The sequence below is a fragment of the Penaeus monodon genome, chromosome 23, assembly GCF_015228065.2.
Source record: "Penaeus monodon isolate SGIC_2016 chromosome 23, NSTDA_Pmon_1, whole genome shotgun sequence".
Taxonomy (NCBI): domain Eukaryota; kingdom Metazoa; phylum Arthropoda; class Malacostraca; order Decapoda; family Penaeidae; genus Penaeus; species Penaeus monodon.
In genome coordinates this window covers 38206463-38207517 of record NC_051408.1, presented here as the reverse complement: position 1 = coordinate 38207517, position 1055 = coordinate 38206463, and the positions used below count along the sequence as shown (strand labels likewise).

At 32.3% G+C, this 1055-nt stretch overlaps 1 protein-coding gene across 1 annotated transcript in view; it reads left to right on the top strand.

Annotated features, from left to right (window-relative positions):
- LOC119587995 (prolyl 3-hydroxylase 1-like) overlaps window positions 1-1055 on the top strand; it is a gene marked incomplete in the record, with an annotated part of 17669 nt that overhangs the window by 4027 nt on the left and 12587 nt on the right. Inside the window, 3 exon segments of the mRNA XM_037936716.1 lie at window positions 244-424; window positions 555-680; window positions 912-1048. Of these exon segments, the coding sequence (XP_037792644.1) occupies window positions 244-424; window positions 555-680; window positions 912-1048 (444 nt within the window).

The window sequence follows — 1055 nt, the reverse complement described above, 5'->3', positions numbered from 1 at the left end:
TCCACTATTGTGTTCTTTCTTTTCCTTTAGTAGCAGAGTGATATATTTGTTATATATATTCCCTTAATGTGTATTTATTTGAACAAATTTATGAATTATTGATATGATCAATGTTCTTGAAATTATTATGAAGATGAAACATTTTGAAATTGTCAGGATGATGAAATCATTTTAACATTTAAGAATTATATTATGATGAATTCCCATAGAGTATATTTTACATAATGTGATGCTTATGTTCAGGAATATGGTAGTGAATACCTCAAAGGAACAGTAGCCTATAACAATGAGGACTATGCTTTGACAATCGAGCACATGGAAAAGAGCCTTGGGCTTTACTTCAAGGCTGACCAAGAATGCCGCAGACTCTGTGAGAATTCCATTGAGCAGAAAATACTTGAGGACTTTGTAATGACAATTGCAAGTAAGTATGAATCAGTATGTTAAATGAAAGAATAAAGATATTACATACAGTAAATAGTGATACTGATTGCTTTTTAAAGTACTTCCATTTTGTATTTTGCTGAACATAAAATATTTTCTCTTTACGACAGATCAGTACACCTATACCATACGGTGCAAGAGAAGGTGCAACAGAGCCCACGGAAACTTGTTGGGGGAAACTATTCAAAACTTCCTTGCATCATATTTCAATTATCTGCAGTTTTCTTATTATCAGGGTATGTTGAAGTTAAAATAATGAAGATGATATTTAAAACAGAATGGTTAAGATTAGTTTAGGTTATCTTCTTTCCGCATAAATATTTTCTTTGGTTATAAAAATTTTCTTGTACCTTTGATACAAATTCATTGTAAGAGTAGAATTTATGTTGGAATTAATTATCCATTCACAAATATACTTTTGAAATATAAATGTGTCAGTAATAGACATGTCTTATTGTCAATTGTAGAAGACAATATCAAAAAGGCGTGTGAAGCTGTGGCCTCTTCTCTCCTGTTGGATCCTGAGGACCCTATCCAGCAACGTAACAAGCAGTATTACTTAAGTAGTGAAGGCGTGACTGAAGATATGTTCGTTCCACGAGAGGTGGGTA